Source organism: Syngnathoides biaculeatus, chromosome 11, assembly GCF_019802595.1.
Source record: "Syngnathoides biaculeatus isolate LvHL_M chromosome 11, ASM1980259v1, whole genome shotgun sequence".
NCBI classification, from domain to species: Eukaryota; Metazoa; Chordata; class Actinopteri; order Syngnathiformes; family Syngnathidae; genus Syngnathoides; species Syngnathoides biaculeatus.
Window position 1 is genome coordinate 11,105,466 of NC_084650.1, and position 21,284 is coordinate 11,126,749.

Consider the following 21,284-nt stretch of genomic DNA (forward strand, 5'->3'; position numbering starts at 1 on the left):
CACGTCTTCCCTCACCACATCCATCAACCTTCTCTTTGGTCTTCCTCTCGCTCCTAATAATCATATCAAGCAACTCCTGAGCTTTTCCTGTCAAAGTCCCAACATTCACAATCCCTACACTCTACTACACTCAGTTGTAGGCTCTGTGCATTCCTCTTTTCCTTCTGACAACAAATCCAGTGTTCTCCTCTTCTTTGTCTTCAATGGAGACTAAAGACGAATGGATCTATAGCGATGGTAAAATGAGGGCACGGTATCAATGCTGCAAGGAGGAATGAAGTAACCATGATAGAACAGTGTCATTCTGAACCCATCATTCAACTGTTTAAAGAGTTAATCCCAAGGGGAAAGACTCGGGCAGTGTGTTCCGGAGCCAGTGGATTGATATTCCTAATAACCACAAATCTAACATTTCCGGGGATTGTTAATTGTTTTATTATCTTTATTTTCCCATCTGTGTCCCCAGGGTCCCTGGTCTTTGCTGTTACTGTCACCGATGAGGACTCGGGATCCAATGCTCAGCTGCACTACTCGCTGGTGGGACGCAACTCGGACAAATTCAAGATCGACCCTGTCCGAGGTGCCATCACTGCCAACGAGAAGCTGACGGGGACTTCGGAGGTCACCCTCACAGTTCGGGTCAAAGACGGGGGAGCCAACCCAAAAACTGACACGAGCACAGTGACGGTGCGCTTTGTCAATGGAGGCAACTTCCCTGTAATCAAGCTGAAGGAGCACGCCTTCACCTTTCCTGAGAGCCAACCGACGAATCACCTTGTCACCACCGTGACGGGGTCTTCCAGGAGGGGCGGGCCTCTGTCGTACTACATCGCCAGCGGCAACCTGGACAATGCCTTTCACATCGATCAGCTTTCCGGCGACTTAATCATCAGGCATCCATTGGATTATGAACACATTCAGAAATACGTTCTTTGGATTGAGGCCAGAGATCAAGGCTTTCCTCCGTATTCCTCCTATGAAAATGTGGACATCACGGTGTTGGATGTTAACGACAATCACCCGGTGTTTGACAAGGACCCTTTCAATGCCGAGATACTGGAGAACCTGTCACCTCAACGGGTCCTCGTGGTCTCTGCCGTTGATCTGGATAATGGACCGAACGGGCAGTTGGAATATGCCATCATCGACGGAAACAACGAGAATAGCTTCAGCATCAGTCGAGCCACCGGTGAGATACGAACCACCAGGCCTCTTGACCGCGAGAAGATGGCCCAGTACACGTTGAGAGTCAAAGCCACGGACCGAGGGCTGCCGCCTAAAAACTCTGCTGTCAATGTTAAAATCACCGTGCTGGACGTAAATGACAACGCCCCCCGGTTTTCCAAGATTTTCAGCGCCACTGTGGCTGAGAATGCTCCTGTAGGTTACACGGTCACCAGAGTCACCACCACAGACGAGGATGCTGGCGCCAACGCCATCAGTCGCTACTCAATCACAGACACCACCCTCCCATTTAGTATTAATTCCAACACAGGGGACATAACAATTAGTAGGCCACTCAACCGGGAGGATACAGACCACTACTTTGTCAAAGTGTCTGCCCACGACTCCGGATGGACAGTGAGTACAGACGTCACGGTATTCGTCACAGATATCAACGACAACGCCCCCAGGTTTAGTCGTCCGTCTTACTACATCGACTGCCCTGAACTGACTGAGGTGGGTTCCTTGGTGACGCAGGTGTCAGCCACTGATCCCGACGAGGGTTTCAACGGCAAAATATTTTATTTTATTCGGACCCAGTCGGAGTATTTCAGAATTAATTCCAGCTCTGGAGAGATATTTGTGAAGCAGCAGTTAAGGTATCAGAATTCAACAGGGGCCAGCAGCTTGAACGTTAACCGCCACAGTTTCATTGTCACGGCCTCGGACCGAGGGCTCAAGCCTTTGATGAGCGAGACGACAGTCATTGTGAACATAGTCGACAGTAACGACAATCCTCCCGAGTTCGAGTCACTGAGTTACTTTACTCCCGTCACAAAGAGTGTCAAAGTCGGCACCAGGCTAATAAGGATCGTAGCTCACGACAAAAAAGACTTTGGCCTCAACTCTGAAGTTGCGTACTCGATTAGAGGAGGTAATAGCTCGAGTAAATTCAAATTAGATGAAATGAGTGGGTGGGTCACGGTTGCATCACCCCTCATATCTGATATAAATAAGATTTTCCTCATGGATGTCATGGCTAGCGACAGAGGGAATCCGCCTTTGTCTGCACAGACGACAGTGCGAATCGCCGTCACGGAGGAAAACCACCACACACCCGAGTTCTCCCAAAGCCAAATCTCAGCTACAGTGCCTGAAAGCCTTGTTGTGGGAACTGCAATAAGGACTCTATCGGCCAGGGACAAAGATAAAGAAATGAATGGCCTTATCAAATATAATATTACATCAGGGAACGGCAAGGGGTTGTTTGCACTGAATAGTAAGACAGGGGTGTTATCCCTCGCGCAGCCTCTCGATTTCGAAGAAAACCAACAACACCAGCTGAAAGTTTCAGCCACGGACGGCGGTTGGATTGCAAAGTCGAGCTTTGTCACGGTCACAGTTTACGTCACTGACGTGAATGACAACCCTCCAGCGTTCGATCCGGATGAGCTCTACCCTATCGTGCAGGAGAACGTTCCAAGTGGCACCACAGTGGTGAAAATGAACGCCGTCGACCTCGATTCGGGAGCAAACGCAGTCATGGCCTACGTCATACAATCGTCAGACAGTGACCTCTTTGTTATTGATCCCAACACGGGCACCATCACCACTCAGGGATTTTTGGATTACGAGGCTAAGCAGGTCTACCATTTGACAGTGAAGGCATTCAACGTCCCAGACGAGGAGCGCTGCAGCTTCGCCAATGTCAACATTCGGCTAAAGGGAGCCAATGAATATGTACCCCGCTTTGTCTCCAAAGAGTACTACTTTGAAATCTCTGAAGCCGCTCCAAAAGGCAGTGTGGTTGGGGAAGTTTTTGCAAGTGATCGTGACCAAGGTGATGATGGAGTGGTCTACTACCTCATTTTTGGGAAAAGCAGGAGGAAAGGCTTTGGCATCAACAAAAGATCTGGACAGATTTATGTCACAGGTGCACTGGACCGCGAGAAAGAGGAAAAGATTTCACTTCGAGTGTTGGCCAAAAATGCCGGGGCTATCCGTGGAGCAGATATTGATGAGGTTTTTGTGAACATCACGGTACTCGATGCCAATGATCCTCCTGTGTTTTCTCAGGAGTTGTATGACGTGCAGATCAGTGAGGGTCTGTCGCCTGGCGGTCTGGTTACATTTGTGAGTGCTGAGGACTCGGATTCTGTCCCAAGCTGGAGCCGGTTTTCCTACTCCATTGCACCAGAGTTTGATAAAAAGATTTTCACTATTAACCCCAAGACTGGCCAAGTGTCTGTGGCAGCAGAGCTCGACAGAGAGACAACACCTGTATATAATCTAACCGTTCTCGCTGCGGATACTGGCACACCTCCTTCTACTGGAAGCACCACGCTGATTGTGAACCTGGAAGATATCAATGACAACGGTCCAAGTTTGACAACCACGTACGCTGAAGCGATGGAGAACCAGAAGTCTGGCACTGCGGTCACAACGTTAACAGCTTCCGACCCCGACTTACCACCCAATCAAGGACCTTACATATACAGCCTTCTCAGTTCTGGCTCTGCCAACAGCTATTTCAATCTAAGTCCAGCTGGAATCCTCACCACAAATCGAGAGATTGACAGAGAACAGATTAGTGACTTCTATCTCTCCATTGTGATCAAGGACTCTGGTGTACCTCAAATGTCCTCCACAGGAACCATTCGCATTAAAATTAATGATCAAAATGACAACCCATCAGAGCCAAGGTCAATGGAAATCTTTGTTCACTACTTTGGAAACATATTTCCGGGAGGTTCTTTGGGAGATGTAAAACCCCAAGACCCTGACATTCAAGACAGGTTCCACTGCTCCCTCATTCCACCTTCCTCTGCGCTGTTTAATATTCCTACTGGAACATGCAACCTCAACTCAAAAGCACGGTCGACAGATGGAAACTTTGAATTAACCATCCGAAGCAGCGACGGTGTCCACGGTCCCGTCAGCAACACAGCCCGAGTCCTCTTCATCGGTTTCACAAATGCCACAGTAGATAACAGCATTCTCATTCGACTCCAGTCTCACGGAGTAAGAAACTTCCTCACCGACCACTACCTCAGCTTCTTACGCATTGCCAACTCCCAGCTAGCGGGGCTAGGCACCGGGGTCTTGCTTTATGGTGTGTTTGAGCTCAACAACCAGACTTTCGTGATGGCAGCTATCAAACGAGGCCATGGACAATACGTGAACCCCAGTGGCGTGGCTACATTCTTTCAGAGTATCAAAGACATTCTGAATAGACAGAGCGGTGTGCAAATAGATGCAGTGGACCATGATCCATGCACGCGGAACCCGTGCCAGAACGGCGGCAGCTGCAAGAGGCGTCTCACTGTTGGGCCCGATATGAAGACGGAGGAAAGCGTCCCAGTGATCCTCGTATCCAATCACCCCCTGCAGCCTTACGCCTGCAGCTGCAGGCCGGGATACACCGGAGCCGTCTGCGAGACCGACGTCGACGAGTGCCAGCCTTCGCCTTGTCACAATGGCGGCACCTGCCACAATCTGGTGGGGGGTTTCTCCTGCACCTGTCCTGAAGGTTTCACCGGCACGGCCTGCGAGAGGGACGTCAACGAATGTCGTTCCAATCCCTGCAAGAATGGAGCGCTTTGTCAAAACTTCCCCGGCGGCTTCAACTGCCTCTGCAAATCCGGATTTGCAGGTACCACACGTACACAGCACTCACATTTTATGCCTTAGCACTCCATCCCCGAGACTGGCAAAAGAACAATCGGGACACGGGATACACTGTCATATCAACACATTACCATCCAACAGCTCACCATCCAAAGAAAATATTTACTTTGGAGTCTGAAGTGTCACAGTCACGGTTGCCAGGAACACTTTTTTTCAAGATGACTTGGTATCGACGGAATATCAGACAGCCATGTTTGCTTTAATAAAATGGATGCTGTGAAGCCGACCCCGCTCCAGAGTGGAGGCTTCGAGTCTGTATCGCGTCGCATCACGTGCCGACACAGCGCTGACCACACACACCGATGCAATTACCCGACTGTAATCCAACGGCGTACAACAGGATCTAGTAATCACGGACGCGGGCACTTGACAAATTGGCAGCTTTATAAAAGAGTCAATCAGGCCTTTATGTTGGGAAATTAATGACCTCTCAGACTCGTTAGCCTCCATGAAAAGGGGAGTTGATTTTAATTGGACTTACAGTACTTGGGACACTCGTTTTGATAGGGGCTCATTGTCCAGTTGCCACATCTGAAAGACATTTTCAAAGCAAGGCAATCCACCCCGTCTAGTCATTACTGTCCATTTTTATCATGACAATAAAAAATGAGCACGTCTTTAGGTTTCATCAAGATAAACGACCCTCCTGAGGAAATGCACCTATTGACTTACAGTAGTTTGCATGCCCGCGCCGTGAACTTTCGTTTTCCTGTGTTCCCGGGCTGGTTTTTGGCAGCCGAGTCGCTCTCCATTAGAGGTTTTCATCGGGATTTATCGCCGTAAGCGTACGCAACAACACTTTATCGACCGCCGTCTGCCTCGCACCCTTCCTGCATGTGCCGTGTCCATTACAATGATTCTAAACGTCTCACGTATTGAGTTCCACGTTTTTAATCGGCGTCAAATTCCTCATATTTTGACGTTCATGACACTGCCCCCGGCCCGGCTCATTTCAGCAACTCGTGTTCATTTTGGATGTTTCTCTTTCAGCGCCGCAACAAATTCCCTTTATCTAAGAGTAACTTTAGCTAGCGCCGGGCCTTAAAATATGTTTAAGAGTCTGCCAATTACGCAGACTTTTCTTCCTATGAATATTTCAAGGCGCTTTGGACCAGATTGTACCAAAAATCTTGCCTATTAAAGGGAAACAAAATTCTGTGACACGCAGTATACAAAGGGGCTTTCAAGCTCACCAAATACGGTGAAGGGTGAAGGGTTTGTGCAACTCGGGCTGTTGGGGAATGTGTTGTTTTTTTGCGTGATTTCCACCACTCCATCCACGTTAACGTGTGTTGTCTTGTGAACCCAGGCAAAACATGTGATTCAATCATCAATCACTGTGAGTGTAATCCATGTTTTAATGGCGGCTCCTGTCAGAACCGGGTGGATGGATATTACTGTCATTGTCCATTCGGTGAGTAACACTGTAAGGCAAATTGCAAGTGCAATGGCAAGCCCATTCCATTCATTTCCTGTTTCATCCATCGAAGATTCTGTTGGGACGACAGAATTGCAAGTCGTTCGTCATTTTCTCCTTTGGTCTGTTTTTGTCCGCAGGGGTTTTCGGTAAACACTGCGAATTGAACAGCTACGGCTTCGAAGAGCTCTCCTACATGGAGTTCCCGTCGCTGGACCCCAACAACAACTACATTTACGTGAAGTTTGCCACCCTGAAAAACGACGCCTTGCTCATGTACAACCACGATAACCAGACGGGAGACAAGGCAGAGTTCCTGGCCCTGGAAATCTCGGAGGGGCAGATGCGCTTCTCCTTCAACTTGGGAAGCGGAACATACAAACTGATGACCACGATAAAAGTCTCCGACGGGCAGTTCCACACGGTCATTGCCAGGCGGGCTGGGATGGTAAGAGTGGACACTTTTACGGGACATATTTGAGGTTTAGGGCAACAGCTTAATTGCGTAAAAGGAAGAGGAATGCAGAATAAAACACAGTTTATGCCCTGAGGTTTCCTGGCTAAACAGCAGCCAGCTCGTTGTTTGCACCATCAGATAATTGCAGCCTCCTAGACCACTAGTAGCTCAGTTTACAGCAGCCACGGTTTGTAATTACGATTCTATTGCTCGTTTGTGATTTACCATACAAGGATCTAAAATGGCCTAAAAGATTGGAATTGTCTCTCTCGAATGAGAGGCTTTACCCTGCCAGACATGTAGTGGCAAGGAAACGGAGAAGAATCCATCAAGTCCTGTCAAAGCATTTAGAAAATAGGCATCCCACTGGACTACAAATCCCTCCCACAGAGCGTCGGGAGTTTCACAGAGAGACTTGGAAGAGCAGTTCATTTGTTATTTTGTAGGTGGTGATGGCTAGCAAAGTGATATAGGGATGGAAACAATCAGATCCTGCATGTGGCAGATCAAAAGTGACAAGTGTATGGCAGCGATTAGCACGAGACGCTAACGCACCACTCCGTATCGTGATTTTGGGCTCACAACCAGCTTTAAAGGCACAACAGTTTTATTAGAAAAAAAAAAAAATAATAAGTAATAATAATCTAGGAGTCCTTTGGGGGAAGTTAAAACCTATCAAAATAAAACAAACGGTGGTGAAATATATTTTAACAGAAGCAATGAATCCGCTCAGTCATTCACATTCACGTGACTGGTACAGGTGATCATTTGCAACTATCCATCCAACCGTACTATGACCCCCAACCCTTCGCAGGACAAAAGAACGGTGAAGCAACGAGACTTCCCGTGGATATTTTACCACCACCGTTGCCCTTTTACAAGTACAGGGTACACTCCTTGGTTTTTGACGTGCGATAGCGCAAATAACTAGTTTGCGTGGTAACCCAAAACTGATCTCGTGGCACGGTCTGTTTCTCGCACAAATATTTCCCGTGGGTTAGCGATCGACCACAACACTTTGTGACTTATATCCCAATTCGGTTTGCTTTGCCGACGTGAACCAAGGAACTCTTGAAGTTAAACCAATGATGCTGAATGACTGCAAGGTTTGCTGACATCTCGCCAGAAGTGAACTCCAGAAATGTTTGATTTGCAATGCCCGATTACCCTTCGCATCACAAATGCAATCAACGACTCTCAAACAAACAGGTCCGAAAACTCGGGCCACGTCTGAACGAAGACCAGTAAAAGTGGTCCAATAAATCAGTACGAACAAAAAAAAACAAAAAACCCCAGACTGAGCAAGTAGCTTGAAAAAAGACAAATTAGCCCTCGATGTCCACCAACAGCTCATCACGAAGCTCCTGATTGGTTGCATTATTAGATCCAGGTTCAAATAAATAAGAACCAGCACGTACCGCACCTCCACCACAATAGAGACGAGTTCCATGGGTTCTTCCGAAAACAACGGCCCCCGCACTGGTGCGCTCCTCATGTTCCCTCTGCTGCGCACAAAATCACTGCAGACACATTTTCAAAGGCTTTGCCGAAAGAGAAAAAACTCGTCTCCCAGACCGCAGCAAGACACTGAATAGTGAGTGGCGTTTATAAGGCTTAAGGGCCTTTGATTGCTCGGAGTTCGTAAAATGTTCATGTGGATCGGACATTTTTACGGCGTCTCAAAAGGGTGATGCTGTTGTGTGCGCGCCTCATGCGTTGCGTGGAGAGAAACGCGTGAGGGCTGTGGGTGATTTGTGTTCTGAGATTCCACCCCACGTGGTCCATGTTTTTTCGAGATCCAGCACGGGTCCGGCACGGTCACTTCAATTTTTCAGCTGTTTCTGCATTTTCACATGGTTTTAGGGGCTCCCTTTTTTTTTTTTTTTTAAAAAAAACCATCATCAAGTAATTTAGTCACCGAAGCACTGAGCCTTGACCGTATCTATTTGAGGGCTGAAAAAAGGTTTACTGTACTGTAGACGATTTTAACAGCACTCTCCTGCATGGTTTCGCTGGGGAATCAGTGACCACCACTATAAAGCATCAGTTCTTCATAAGCGGTTCCAGAATGTGAATATTTTGCTTAGAATTACACCAGTTTGTTGATTTCTGGTCAGTACAATAGTAAACAGAAAGAAAACACAGTATTCATTGAAGCTAATCAAGGTTCTTCAAATTTCTTCTGGGTAACTTTGGAAGTGCGGCGAGTGTGGTTTTGTGAGCTCGTGGAACGGATGAAAAGTTCAGGATAAACCGAAGATGTTACGCTTTAAAACAACAAAACTGAATTTTGGGAAAAACTGGGAATAAATCACAATCACATGTATTTGAATGTTTTTTTTTTTTTTTTTTTTTGGGGTGTATAATATTTTGTTTGATAGGTGGAACCGAATGGGACAAATCAGGGCTCGCTACCCACATTGGTTCAGTTCACATATCTAGAACTACATTTCAGATATTTTTTTTTTGTGCCAGTGGCCAGTTTGTGATTACTTCAGCTCTGTGGTTGCGCAAAGTGGGGTTCACGGACACCCAAGGGGGTGAAAAACGTCTTTCCAGGGGGTCCGTGATGCGAAGACGAAAAAAATGAAATCGTCTGGAAGCTGATCAGGATGTGAGAATTGCCCTTTCTAGTGCTGAACCAAGTTTTGATTTATCGCACAAAAATGAAAATCAAGAGCACGTGAGCCACTAAAATGGAGTATTTCTTTGTACCAGAATGGCATAGCTGTGTCCAGCACTAAATTATTGGCGAAAGTTGACGTTGGGGGTCCGGGAGAATTTTTGAACGACTCACTGGAGGTCCGGGCCCAGGTTGACTTTGGGAACCTCTGCTTTAGCTCCATCTGAAGAGCCCGAGAGAAGCTGTCGAACACTTTGAGCAAGTTGCATTTGCATTGCCCAATTTCTTTGGTACGCGGAACTGCTTTGGCATGATGCAGTTTTAAAAAAAGTTAACTTTGAAACTGAACTCCCAAAAGCGTGTCGCTAGCCAGATGCTCAAGGCGTGGAAACTCAGTACACCCAAGTATCATAACCAAAAAAATCCAGATACAAATATAGAAAATGAATACATTTATTTTATGCACTAACATGCTAAAAGGAAGATTCAAAGTCCTGCCTAATATGAACAAAACTGGTTGCAAGGAAATGTGTTTAAAACTTTTTTATGTTGGGGAGGAGGTAAATTGAGTTCTGGACATCGGGAGAAGTTAAGGACAGTCTTCCACGCATGTGCATGAATTGCTGCTGGCTAGAGTTTTTTTTTTTTTTTTTTTTAAGGGTCACTGAGTGGCTCCAAATTCAATTCTCACTCAGCGAGGTTGTGAATGTGAGATTGAAGCTTTCCAAACCTGCAAAGTGCAAATCGGAATACCGCGAGACCCTTAATAATTGTATGAAACATAAAACTGCTTGCCAAAATTGTCAAATGAAAAGTTCTCAAGGTTGTCTGTCAGCTTCTTTAGTCTAGATGTACTCTCGCTCCATATAAATATTCATAGATAACAAACTCGAGATCAACTGAACTGGATGTGGAATGCGGGAAAAGTGCTGCCTGAGCCTAATTATTGCCAGTCAGAAACCTGCTGACAGGCTGTTTGTACTTGTAACGGTGCAACAACCGCTGCACACAGGGGCCGATTGTGCGATCTGGACCCTTCGCAACTTCCGAGACCCTTGGCACCAGTACAAAGAGGACACTTTGCTTTATTGGATTTGTCTGGGACGAATTCCCCCCACCGTGACTCGCAATGCGCTGTTCCGTAGGCCGCCTCGTTGACCGTGGACCTGTGCGGCGAGGACCAGGAACCAGGCTACTGTGCCGTGAGCAACGTGGCAGTTCACACCGACTGGTAAGACAAAATGGCACATGCACGCGAGCAGCGGTTTTGTTTTGTTTTTTTTTTTTTCCCACCCTCTTTCCAGTTCAACTATAGACACTAAAATTGGGTTGACACGTCCAATTCCTGAGGCCTGGAAAACTCCACCATTAATCATGGCGGAATCCAAATGTTTGCTTCCACCTGTTATGTTTCTTTTGCTGTGTAGCATAGAAACTCACCCCCCCCCAAAAAAAAAAAAAAAAATAATAATAATAATAATTCAAGGCACATTTCCCACCAGCGTACGCTAGCCGAGCTTTTGCCAAAGTTTTGTCAGGAGTTGCGTGTCTGCTGGTCGTCACCGTTTAAACCAAAAACGTTTTTGGCCTTTATTAGAGGGGTGTAAAATTATCCCGCCAATAACAGCGGCAGGAAAATTGCCGAGTACTCAAGGAAAGACTTAGCAGTGTAATTTTTGTGTGGTGTTAATGAGTTTTCCCTTCATCCTGGCCCGGCTATTGTCTCGCAACAGCTCGTAGTCGTCGTGCCGACCGCCACGTCGGGAACAAGTGAGGTAACTTTAGAAGCTCGCTTGGCCGAGCTCACGAGAGCCGTCCAAAGCCAAGTTGTCCTCAGATAAAATTAAGAAAACGTTTTTTTTTTTTTTTTTCATCCTTCTCAACAATATGTTTGTTCCAACTTGAACATGAGATCATTTGTCATTCTGGAGGGACCTAACTCCTGAGAAATGTCGGCCGGGACTTTCTTTAAAATGTCGACTTTGTGATTAAAATCCAAAAAATTCTTTCATCGTAAGTTGTGATTTCATGCCGAGAAACTGTACATTTGCAATGCACAGCGTACTGGCTCAAGCGATCGTATGTACGTGTTGGATTAAGGTAAAATGACGCGTTTCTGCAAAACCAAGACTTTAAGGAGTTCAAACTTCAAGGACGTGAGACTAAATCAGAGCCGGGACTTTGAAGGGTTAACACTACATCGTGACCAAGACGGAAGACTTGAAAGCAAAGCGAGACCGAGATTTCGAAAAGCTTGAATACAAATTTTTTTGAGGAGTTAAGACCAAGAATTTGAGGAGTTGCTAAACATTGTCGTTAAAAAAATGAATGAATTCATAACCTAATGGCAAAATTCCCCAAGTATTTTTTTTTTTTTTTTTTAGCATTTTGGGGAAACAAACACACACCTAACATCTTGAGATTGTGAATGCAAGTTAAACATGACTTGGGCAACTGTGCCATAAGGCTTATGAAATATTTAGTTCATGGATGTATGCATAGAATTTTTTTTCAGTTTTGACCAAACTGAACCACATCATCAAAGTATCATGTTGATATTTTAGATTAAAATGAACATAAATGATAGTTTAAGCTTTTAACCACCCGCTTTTGGCATGAAGGCATGATTCAGTAAATATACCACACACTGTCAGTCGTATGCTAAACCCGTCTATTTTCCAAGCCGCTTATCCTCAAGAGGGTCACAGCAGCGCCGGACCCCGACCAAGAAAATTGTTACATTTATCCAGCAACATTTAGACCTAAAAAAAAAAAAACAGAAAATCTGCTTTTCTGTCAAACGGGGAAGACGGGGTTAGAAATCTGGAGATACTCAAAGTGGACTTTCAAGGTTTCTTCTACTTGCACGGCAGCTCTATTCCGACATTTGATTGTGGATTTTTGCGTGTGTGTGTGTGTGTGTGTGTGTGTGTGTTCAGGCTCCTGGATGTGGAGCCCAACCGGCTCTCGGTAGGGGGGGTGAGGTCAATGGAGTCCGTCCTTCACCGACGCGGTCAGGTCGTCACGCACGACTTTGTGGGCTGCATCATGGAGTTGGCCGTCAACGGCCGCCCGCTGGAGCCCAGTCAGGCACTGGCATCGCACGGCATCCTTGACAGGTCGGCAACCCCCTCCCTTAACCTGACACTCCGAGCCCCTTTCGGTCCCGCTTTCACGCTCTCGCCGTCGTGTCCGTCTCATTCCCATCTGTCCGTCTTCCCTCTCGCTGTGGGACATCTGCTGAGCCTTTCCAGACATTCTTAAAAGCCGAGAGATAGCAAAATCCGGCTGCATACATTTTTTGGACGACGCGAGGACAGATCTTTTAACATGCTAATCATCCAGGACTTCTTTTCGAGAGAGCCCATCTGCCTCTTTTCCTTGCGATTGTGTCCGCCCTGTCAAAGTGACAAATCTGATTGTCCCCCTTTTTTTTTCTTTAGCTGTCCAAGACTGGAGGCAGCCTGCACCGCCAGCCCCTGCAGACACGGGGGCACCTGTTTGGACCACTGGTCTTGGCAGCAGTGCCAGTGCACGGACGGCTTCACCGGCAAATACTGTGAGAAGTGTAAGTCAACCTGCCTTTGAGGTGTCTGCAGCATGCGCTTCATGATGCTTTCAAGATTATTAATGATCCCCCCCCCCCCTGCATATGAGTCATCCCATCATTCTTAATGCCAGCCGCCTCGGTCTCAGCTTTGTGTCTTTAATTATAAAAAGTGACGACTCTCAATTGTAATGCCAGTGAATTTTTCCAGTGTCACTGTTGTGTGTCAACTTGGCGATTTCCGTGCTTTGGTGGTAGTAGCAGAGGCGGGGCAGGGGTACTTTTCTCATCCCGTTACTGTCACTTGTATTTCAAAACGAAACATTTGGGACGCAGTTTTGCAGGATTTTGGTTTGAAGGATGGCCGACGTAGCAAAGGATCATCCAAGAAGTTTCTTCACAAAGTTTCCATGACACAAGTTTCTGGACACTAAAGCAAGAACCCTATCGGGGGGTATATAACCCGATAATTCAAAAAAGATTGCGTCTTGTATACGATCAACCCAAATGGACTTTGTCAAGTGTAAAGTGTACTCTGTGGTCAGACTGAATCTTGCCTTCGGTTCCAGGAAACGTTAAAACCACAAATCATGACGTTTTGTTTTAAATAAACATTTGTGGCTACGATGGGCCCCATTTGAAGGATGCCCAGTGGAATAGTGCAAAACTATGAATTTGTGATTAAACTCGAGATGAAGATGAGATACAGAGGTCCATATAATCACCAGCCTGCCGCTCCAATTTCAAAGATTTCCGAAAGCACCCTGCCGATTTTCAGTATTCCTCGTACGCAACTCACGTGGAGACGGCAGAGACTGGGTATATTAAGCAGGGTGTTTCACAGCTGTTTGTCTTCCTTCTTCATAAAAATACCCAGAAGAAAAATGTGCAGCACAGCTGTAGATCTTTCAGCGCTTTCGAAGGCGAAGACAGAGTAATGATATTGACACAGCTGCTGGGAGCCGGCCTACCTGGCATCGCTGGGACGACCGCGTTATCGCAGTGTCGTCCCTCGAGAGCTCGCTCTCATTGTTGGCAAAGATGGCACCTTTGATCTCAACCGACGCCGCATTCGAGAGTGACATCGAGTCATGGATTTATATATTTCTTCCCAGAGGTTCCAGTAACAGTTTTAATATGGGGAACGGCTTAAGCACAAACTCAATGGAACGGTAACTGATTGATACAGTGAAAATGATAAACGACCGACTGGTGACCAGTTCAGGGTGTTCAGGGACACGCTCCAGCACTCCCGTGACCCTTGGAAAATGGAATGGATGCTCTCATGTCCGACTCTAAGTTCCAGGAATTAAGGCCTAATTTGTAGTTTCTGGCTAAGGGAAGTAACTTGCAGTTAAAAGACCAAGTCAAGACCGAGCTTGTTTTAGGAGGTAACTCTAAAACGGACTTGATAAAGGTTGAATGCGGAGGAGTTCAGATTTACATTGAATTCCAGTAATTGCAACATTCGATGCCCAACAGTAGACATGCACTACATTTCAGGAACTAATTTCCACTCAGCGAGACAAGGAACTCTCTCCGATACTTCAGTTCAGCTACGGTGTCTACATGCGAGTGTGAAATGAAGGCCCAATTTGTGGTTCTGTTTGTCGAATAAGGAAAATAACTGACGTGAGTGTGCAGCAGCTGCAGAGCGACGATTCAAAGCCACCGGAGAACTTTGAAGAATAAGACGGATGATGAAGGCTTCCCTGTCTGTCGCGCAGACATCACGGCCGACACGGCGCTCTCCCTGGACGGCACCGGTCGCCTGGACTACGCCCTCAAGGAGGGCCCCAAGCGGGACATCCTGCTGAGGAGATCGCTGCAGGCCGGGACCCCTGACCCCGTCGTTCCCAGCCGTCTGGAGGTCAAGTTCAGGACGCGTGGCAAGAGCGGCACGTTGCTGCACGTGCAAGAGAGCAGTAACTACACCACGGTTAAGGTAGGAGCGTAGACATTCCATCATTTCAGCAAATAAACTCGACTCCCACGTCCCGTTAATGACTCACCCGTCGTTTCCACGTATGACTTTCATGAAAGCAGCAAACGGGCCGATGCGTCGGTTAAACTGCATCAGATTGATCCGACTTACAAATAATGAAAAGCAGCAGCCCTGGAATAAAATGTTTTCCGAGGGAAGTCAATGCCCCCTCAAGTATTGAAAATGATCACGGGCGGAAGTCTGGAGTTTGACTTATCAACGCCAAGGAACAAAAGCGGTTGTTATTATGAGCGACGGCCCAGTCGACAATATGTGAAAGTACACGTCTTCAATATTATATTGGCGTTTTTCCGCAGGACCAAGTCAAAAGACAAGTAGGATAACACTTGACACTGACGGAGTTAAGACGACGTCAAGACCAAGTCTCAGATATTAAGACCAAGACTTTTTTTTTTTTTTTTTTGAAGTTAAAACTAGACCAAGACTTTGGCAAGTTAAAAGTAACTTTAATGAGTTAAGACAATTACGTCGAGGAATGAAGACTTCATGAAGAGTTAGTTTAAGTCTGTATGTAGGCGCAGAAAAAGCTAATTACATCCAGACCAAGATTTTGAAGACTTATAAGACCAGTTCAAGACCAAAGGCTCTATTTTCATGACTAGTGCATCTCCATTGCGGCGCTTCTTGTATCTAAGCGAGGAAGTTGGTTAGACAGGGCGTTTTTAATTTTGTAGACAAGTGCAGCCAGGGACAGTCGGAGGTGACCACAGAAGACTTGATTCACCAAGAGATCAAGGAGATTAAAAGTTGGCGATCGGATGAAATAAACGATGATGGATAAATGACCGAAAGTCTGTCACCCTCCCTCAGCTGAGGAACGGCAACCTCCACTACATCTCAGATGCAGGCGTGGGCGGCAAAGTGGAGCGGACCGTGGGGGACGCGGTGCTGTCCGACGGTCTGTGGCACACCCTCCTGCTGGTTAAGAATGGCTCCGCCACCTTGATGCAAGTGGACAACGCTCACTCGCGTGTCATCCAGCATCCAACCCAGGACTTTGGAGGTCTTGGTGTCCTCACAGTTTCCCTCGGAGGCATCCCATCTGGTCCCGGACAGCAGAAAACTACAACAGGTGAGATTCTCCAGTTTGTCTGACTGAAACTACTCTGCATGTGACACAATTAAGACTTTTTAGCTGCCAAATGAGGCCGCACGGTAGCGCAGCTGGAAAGCGTTGGCCTCACAGTTCTGAGGACCCGGGTTCAATCCCGGCCCCACCTGTGTGGAGTTTGCAAGTTCTCCCCGTGCCTGCGTGGCTTTTCTCCGGGCACTCCGGTTTCCTCCCGCATCCCGAAATCATTGCAGCATTAATTGGACACTCTAAATTTCCCCTAGGTGTGAATGTGAGTGCGGCTGTTTGTCTCGATGTGCCCTGCGATTGGCTGGCGACCAGATTAGGGTGTAGCCTGCCTCCTGTCTGTTGACAACTGCAAACCTTGTGAGGATAAGCGGCTAAGAAAATGGATGGATGATGGATGCGATCAAGTGGCATAATCGGGATATGCGTCATGCAGGGCTGTCCCGATCACATCTTTTATGAATCGATGATCCTTTACATAATTTGTTGAGTGCTGGGCGGCAGAAATGTGGTGCCGGGTAGAACTTTTTCGGTTTTTTGTTGGGGGGGGGGGGGGGGCAGTGGTTTTAGTGCTGCTTTAAGGGATAAAATCTCCATTAACCTATTTTTGAAGTCAACGTAGCCAAAGTTATTTGACTTTTCAATATTTTTTTCTCAAGCGCAAGGGTCACGGCAGCATAATTCATTTTTTTTTCCCCCCCAAAAAAGCACGAAATCAGATATCTTATGATCGGAATCGGGCCGCTTCCAAATTCAAAATTTGGGGCCTTGGAAGTGCGGTGTAAATCCAGCCTTTTTGCGGTGTTTTAGATTAGCGACGGGAGTCGTAAAGCGGAATTTGACGGCTCGATCCGCGAGCACACGTAAGAACATCCCGTTCTTGGATATTAGGTAGCGCTTCAGTTAACCCCCCCAAAAATGAATTAATCATCTGTTTTTCCGATTACCGAGCGCATTCGGTGGCCGTCCAACGAGTTTATTTCAGTTTGACGCTGCTGAGATTTGCCTGCTTTGAATTTACAGTAGTTGAACAAATGTTCCTTAATCTGAATATCAATCACAGAAGGACCAAATAATGATTTAATCTGACTTCACCTTGGAGCGCTTTTGCCTTTGAGGACTTTTGCTGTTTTTGTCTTTGCTTCCTGTGCTTTCAAACTGAATCGCAGATCAGATGTCCTCCAGGCTGTGTTGAGGACGGTTCGGAAAAGGTGAAACTGAGTGCTTCCAGACAGACGGAATGCAGAATTGTAAAGTTCCCATTTTTCAGGGGATGGAACGCAAATTGAATCCCGCAGACTAATATGGTCAAAAAAAAAAAAAAAAATTGTTGAAGGAGGGCATATTTCCGAGCATGCGGTGCATCTTCTGTGTTTAACGATCAAACAGGGAAAAAAAAAAAAAACGGCCCGAATGCACGTTGCAATGAATTCAATTTTAAAAAGTAAAAAAAAAAAAAAATCTATATTAACATCACCGAGGCAGTGTTGTTTGACAATACACAAAGCCAGAGATTAAATTACATACAGACGCACTCATCAAACACAGATGTATGTCTGGAAGCTGCAACAGCTCAGACTATGGACTCTGGTTTGGATTTTGCTTTCCATTTTTCTTTATGTAAATCAGACAGTTAAGCATGTATTTTGTTTTCTACCAATTAGCTGTCCAAACAATATTCCTTTTGTTGTAATTAGAGCTCCTACTTCCTGTTTTGCTTGAGAGGAAGTGAGGACGCAGCAGCTCCAGCAAATCAATCAGCACTGATCTCACTCCAGGAAACGCTCGCGTCCTCCTCGCTTCTAAAGCTTGTTTGTTTTCTCCCATTTTTCATTTTTCATTTTTTTTTTCTTTTTTTTTTATCCGCAGGGTTCGACGGCTGCCTGGCCTACGTGAAATACAACGGCGAGAACCTCCCTTTCGCCGGAGAACACGGCCTCGTCGCCTTAACGAAGACCAGCCCGTCCGTCAAGATAGGATGCCGAGGTCCGAACTTGTGCGAGAGCAGCCCGTGCTGGGACGGCCTGATGTGCATCAACCTGTGGTACACGTACCAGTGCGTCCCGCCCGGCGACTGCGCCTCCAGTCCCTGTCAGAACCACGGGAGCTGTGTGCCGGATCCCCGTGTGGGTTTCACCTGCGTCTGCTCCGAGTTCTACACCGGAAAGACGTGCGAGACCCAAGTGGCCTGCCTGGGTGTCCAGTGTCCTCAAGGGACCACTTGCAAGACAGTCAACAACGGCGGCTTTATCTGTACTCCAAATCCAGAAACGGAAGCCATGGTTCTCCCCATCTGGGCAGTCCCCGCGATCGTCGGAACTTGTGCCACGGTGCTCGCCCTGGTGGTGCTCAGTCTCATCCTGTGCAACCACTGCAAGGACCGAAATAAAACCAAAGTGCCAAAGGATCCTATGGAGAAGAAACCCAAAGAGAAGAAGAAAAAGAAGAAAAAGGGAAGCGAGAACGTGGCATTTGATGACCCTGATAACATCCCGCCATACGGAGATGACATGACGGTCCGGAAACAACCCGAAGGCAATCCCAAGCCCGACATCATCGAGCGGGAGAATCCGTATCTGATCTACGACGAATCCGACATCCCTCACAACAATGAGGCCGTCCCAAGTGCTCCCTGCGCCCCTTGTAATGGCCCGGAGGCCGACATCGAGCACTACGACATCGATAACGCCAGCAGCATCGCTCCGTCCGACGCGGACATCATCCAGCACTACAAGCAGTTCCGAAGTCACACCCCCAAATTTTCCATCCAGAGGCACAGCCCGCTGGGCTTTGCGAGGCAGTCCCCCTTACCCTTGGGTGCCACCAGTTACACCTACCAGCCTCAGTACACTCAGGCACTTCGATCCACGCCGCTTAGCCACGCCCACTCAGCTTGCCCCACACCGAACCATCTTTCCAGACACTCCCCGGCCCCGTTTACCAAGCCCTCCACCTTTTACAGAAACACTCCGACCAGGGAGCTTAACCTGGGCCGTCGTGAGGGCAGCCCCCTGGACCTGCACAACGACATGTGCCAGCCGCCCCCCATGTTCAACTACGCCACCCGGCTGGGGAGGCGCAGCAAGAGTCCGCAGACCATGGCAAGCCACGGCCACACGTCCCGCCCCGGAAGTCGGCTCAAGCAACCCATTGAGCAGATCCCCCTGGAGACCGGCCCGCCCGTGGGGCTTTCGATCGAGGAAGTGGAGCGGCTGAACAATCCGCGTCCTCGCAACCCCAGCATCTGCAGCGCCGACCACGGGCGCTCCAGCTCAGAAGAGGACTGCCGCCGGCCTCTCTCACGGGTCCGCAACCCCGCTGACGGCATCCCCGCCCCGGAGTCCTCCTCAGAGAGCGACTCTCACGATTCCTTCACCTGCTCGGAGATGGAGTATGACCGGGAAAAACCCGTTTCCTATAGCTCCCGAGTCCCCAAGCTCTCACAAGTCAACGAGTCCGACGCGGACGACGAGGATTACGGCGGGAGGCTGAAACAGAGGCGGTACTCGAGCCGACGGGCAGAAGGGGGTCCTGGCGTGGCCCAGCTGAACCCCAATGAGCAGCACAACACCCTGCCTCACAAACTGGGGCCGGCCGGGGGCTTCAACTGGGACAATCTTTTGAGCTGGGGCCCCGGTTTTGGACATTACGTCGACGTGTTTAAGGACTTAGCCATGCTTCCGGAAAACGCGTCGGCAAAGGACATTGAAATGAACAGCGGGGACGGCTCTGTCACCATCCTAAATGAAGGAGAAGCAGAACAATACGTATGAGACTATTTATTATACTGGACGTTGTCGATTTCGCGGACGTTGGCTCCAAAAACAACGTCGGACTTTGACCGTGTTTTTGAATTGAAAAATAACGACGACTTTCAATGGAGTAAGGCAGAACCAACGGCACCTGAATTCACCTTGGAAAGGTTTCCCCAGTCACCGTCCACCTGATCCATCACGCGTTGTCGGCACCCTTTGAAGAATTCAACTGACCTCCGCGCGCGTTATCTTGACGAAACGTTTCTGTTCCTTATTAGCGATATTGCCTCTCGCTTGCAGGCCGAAAGATAAGACGGCAGATTAAATGAACGCTCCCAGCTGTCGGACGAAACAAAACTCCCGTTCTTACGTTGCCGGTCAGGCTTTCATCGGCGCCCGTGCGTTTTTGACGGCGCCGCGACCGCGGACTCTGTAAGCGCTCCCACGCAAATCACACCCCGGTCCCCGCCGGTTGTCGCCTCGGGTTTGGTTTTCTCACAGAAGGGCCGCCCGATTGCGCCGAGGGTCACAGTGAATCAAGTCGACTGCCTTACGCACATTTGAGGATTGCGGCATGGGGACAAATATGGTGGTGTATTTTCGTTTTGGGTGGGTTCGTTTGCGTTTCAATCGACACGATGACAACTTGTGGATATTTCTTGAAATGACCCAAACCAACAAAACAAAGACTCTGTAAATTGTTCCCACAGTTCAAACGTGGAATCATTTGTCATTGGTGTACTCGTCCATTATGTTGATATCATGTTGTACGGTTGCTCGGTTTTTGTACTGTTTATTAACTTAAATTACTTAAGCTGTGTTTTTATGGATATTTTTTTCATAAACCGAAATGTATGTTCTTACTTTCGGGGAAAGTAAGGGTTAAAGACCTATTTTTTACATCTGTTACATATGTAACGTCAGTATTTTCCACTTTTTATAAAACTATAACATGCTGTATGCTTTGTACTTGTAAAAAAAAAAAAAAAAAAAAAAAAAAAGCCAATAACAGAATAAAAAAATATTTATTTAAAGGTGTTTGGAGATCGTATTGCAAACCATTTCGATGAAGTCGGGCCAGACTAATTCCAAAATGTTAATTGACATATTTGGAATTGTTTTGGATAAATTTGATAGTCAAACCTCATATTTTCCGATTGTTTACAAAAACAAGGAGCAAATGACAGATAGATTTCTACGAAATATCCAAAATTCCAGAACACATTATATATTAATAAAAATGTTTTCAGGAATAAAGCTGTATTATTGGGGAGGGTGGGCGGGTCAATACATTTTATGGTATTTCTAGTATAATATAAAGAGAATACAACTGTAATTATTATGAACAAAAGTGACATATGAGGCAAAACAAAAATCACATTATGATTATAAACTCATAACGGAATGAATAATGTGATTTTTTTTTTCCCAATGTTATGAGAATAATGGCCCAATACACCCAAAAAGTATTTACTTCACTGCAATCGCTGCAATTTGTGAAAATGGCTGAAACATTATGAAAACAAAGTACTAATATGATGAGATTGGTTG

The 21,284-nt window shown here is 47.0% G+C and overlaps 1 protein-coding gene across 1 annotated transcript in view; it reads left to right on the top strand.

Annotated features, from left to right (window-relative positions):
• The window catches only part of fat4 (FAT atypical cadherin 4), a 113,732-nt gene extending 92,735 nt beyond the window's left edge, over window positions 1-20,997 (top strand). Inside the window, exons 9-17 of the mRNA XM_061834546.1 lie at window positions 467-4,816; window positions 6,161-6,265; window positions 6,409-6,716; window positions 10,494-10,579; window positions 12,288-12,467; window positions 12,792-12,916; window positions 14,623-14,840; window positions 15,711-15,972; window positions 17,848-20,997. Of these exons, the coding sequence (XP_061690530.1) occupies window positions 467-4,816; window positions 6,161-6,265; window positions 6,409-6,716; window positions 10,494-10,579; window positions 12,288-12,467; window positions 12,792-12,916; window positions 14,623-14,840; window positions 15,711-15,972; window positions 17,848-19,751 (7,538 nt within the window). The 3' untranslated portion in view covers window positions 19,752-20,997. The remainder of the gene's footprint in view (window positions 1-466; window positions 4,817-6,160; window positions 6,266-6,408; window positions 6,717-10,493; window positions 10,580-12,287; window positions 12,468-12,791; window positions 12,917-14,622; window positions 14,841-15,710; window positions 15,973-17,847) is intronic.
• The last annotated feature ends 287 nt before the right edge of the window (window positions 20,998-21,284 follow it).